A 1,436-nucleotide genomic window follows, 5' to 3' on the forward strand; every position below is an offset into this window, starting at 1 on the left:
AATAATAATATCTATCTATCTATCTGTGGCTCTACAGCCCTTTCTTAGATCTTGGCCGCTTTTTCAATTTCATGATCTTGTACACAGTCGGTAGGATCCTTGGGCGGGGGATCAGCTCGTCGCAAGGTTACTACCTGCAAACAGAACTGCAGAACCCACGATCCCAGTGTTCGAGCGGAAGAAGACAGTTCATGCCTTAGACCGCGCGGCCACTGGGATCGGCTGGAAGAGAAACACAATATATAAAAATGTATGTTACTCACCAGCAGAAAGCAGAGCTCAGGAGCCTTCTTAATAATATTTTTGACTGAAATATCCGCATCAGAGACCCGTTTCTTGAATTCTTATCTTTCTGTGGGTTCCCCTGTGTAAAGAAATACGATTTTATTCTTCAGAATTAAGTTTGCATAATGTTCTTTGTTCATATTCCGCAGGTTTCTGAGTTTGAACAAAATGTCTGCAAATCTTACAGGCCTCCCCGACACAAAAGACTAAAAACAGATGATATTCATTTACAAAACGATGTAGAGTATAGACAACTACTAAAATCTTTTAATGCTACAGACTTTAAGGGAGACTCGAGTTTGGATCAATTTTTATATTTCGAGAACCAACATCGTCTCGTGCCTCAGTTTACTAAGAACGAGCTATACCGCAGCCGCGGAAAGAAGACCCATGGTTGGTGGGGTGTGAGAACGCTGGAGAATGCTTCTTCTCTTTCTACTGTTGTATTCCTCTCCAACCAAAACAGCTTGTCACTAGCCACATGTGAAACGTGAATTTATACAGAATGTTCCAGGAAAAAAGTTCAATATTCTGGGAGGTCATAGTAGCGGTCACTCTAAGTATATGTACGTGTGTTCATTCCAAACGCTTTCCAGGACAGAGCTATGGATGTTACCGGCCACGGCTCTGGGGCCCACCCAGCCTTCTATTCAATGGGTACCGTGGCCTCTTTCTCCGGCGGTAAAGCGGCCGGGGGGTGAAGCTGACAACTCACCTCAAACTAGTGCCGAGGTCAAGAAAATGTGGATCTATATATCCACTCCCCCATACGCCTTCATGGCGTAGTGCTTAATTAGTTAAAACAGGGACAACTTTACCTTTTTACCTTACAGTGAAATGTCTCTATCTCGGAAACCGTTCGGAATAAGACACGGCCGATACTATGACGTCCTAGAATATTGATCTTTCTTCCTGGGGCATCCTTTATAGCCTAGGAACAAGTTTCATTTACTAATCTAGAATTATATAATTTCATCATCATCATCAGTAATCTGTCAAGACGACACGTCCACAGTCTCTTTCAAAACAATTCCTCCACTTAATGCGATCTAGAGCTTTCTCCTTCAAATGACAGTATCCTCTTCTGTCCCCAAGGTCATCCAGCATCTTCTTATGTCTTCTTCCTCGTCTTCTTGTCACTTCTATCCGCC

At 43.0% G+C, this 1,436-nt stretch overlaps 1 protein-coding gene across 6 annotated transcripts in view; it reads right to left on the reverse strand.

The window, feature by feature from the left end:
- LOC111865396 (organic cation transporter protein) overlaps nucleotides 1-1,436 on the reverse strand; it is a 57,601-nt gene that overhangs the window by 38,167 nt on the left and 17,998 nt on the right. For all 6 annotated transcript variants that reach the window (XR_002842975.2, XM_023853384.2, XM_023853393.2 and 3 more), the window contains one exon: nucleotides 264-364. Coding sequence is in view for 5 of the 6 variants with exons in the window: in XM_023853384.2 (XP_023709152.1) it covers nucleotides 264-364 (101 nt within the window). In the remaining variant the exon portion in view is untranslated. The remainder of the gene's footprint in view (nucleotides 1-263; nucleotides 365-1,436) is intronic.

Source organism: Cryptotermes secundus, unplaced genomic scaffold (genome assembly GCF_002891405.2).
Source record: "Cryptotermes secundus unplaced genomic scaffold, Csec_1.0 scaffold944, whole genome shotgun sequence".
In the NCBI taxonomy this organism is placed as follows: domain Eukaryota; kingdom Metazoa; phylum Arthropoda; class Insecta; order Blattodea; family Kalotermitidae; genus Cryptotermes; species Cryptotermes secundus.